At 60.6% G+C, this 770-nt stretch overlaps 1 protein-coding gene across 1 annotated transcript; it reads right to left on the bottom strand.

Annotated features, from left to right (window-relative positions):
• Window positions 1-73: 73 nt before the first annotated feature.
• On the bottom strand, window positions 74-447 carry H310_13000 (hypothetical protein; the record flags this gene model as incomplete). Its single annotated transcript, XM_008880321.1, has 2 exons — window positions 74-299; window positions 356-447. 2 exons carry the CDS (start codon window positions 445-447, stop codon window positions 74-76), a joined length of 318 nt encoding a protein of 105 aa, XP_008878543.1.
• Between the last annotated feature and the right edge of the window lie 323 nt (window positions 448-770).

Raw genomic sequence — 770 nt, 5'->3', positions numbered from 1 at the left:
ATTACGTGACCCACCACCCGAACCTCCATGACGACGACATCATCGTGTACACGGACGCATGGGACGTGGTGATTCAAACCGACATGAGCGCGGTGTAGGCCAACGCGGTCTGCTCTTCAACTCGGAACCGAGTTGCGGCGTTCGAGCTGCCGTGCGAGTACTGGCGGTCGGCTTCGTTTGACAATCCATCAGGTGGCGCAGCATGGCCGGCGTCAAAGCCGACGTCGTCCAGACGCAGCACATCGCTTTGATCGTGCACGGACCCACTGCCTCGACTGGAAGCGCTTGAGGCAAGACCACTATGACCAAAGCACAAGTGCCTTGGCGCATCACGACAAGCACGCTGTCGCAGGACCTCTTGTCGTGTCCACTGGCTAAAAATAGACCTTGACGGCCGAGGCACACGTCGACGGCGCCGTCGACGGGTGTGATGGCACGAGAGGCCATGAACTCGAACAGTCGTGGGCAGATCTCGAAGAGTTCGCCTGCTTTGTGCGTGGGGGGAGGGGCAGGCAGGAACGACGGGGGGGCGACTTTGGTACGACTTTGCTGGGTGTACAGAACTGGGTCTGTGTCACGAGCGGGGTCGATTGAGCGAGCTACACTGTGCCCATCTCCTGGGGGCGACCGCCTCGATCGAGTCATGTCTTCGTCATGGACACGGCCGTCCAAGTGCCGCGCGGCTAGCGTGGTGCAAGATGGGGAATTACCAGAAGTCCTCGTATGGGACGACAGCGCGACGTTTTTCGACGGCACGTCGCCAAAGCCCC

The sequence above is a fragment of the Aphanomyces invadans genome (genome assembly GCF_000520115.1).
Source record: "Aphanomyces invadans strain NJM9701 unplaced genomic scaffold supercont1.46, whole genome shotgun sequence".
NCBI classification, from domain to species: Eukaryota; Oomycota; class Saprolegniomycetes; order Saprolegniales; family Verrucalvaceae; genus Aphanomyces; species Aphanomyces invadans.
The sequence above is the reverse complement of the archived record's forward strand: the minus strand, read 5'-3'. Positions and strand labels throughout refer to the sequence as shown.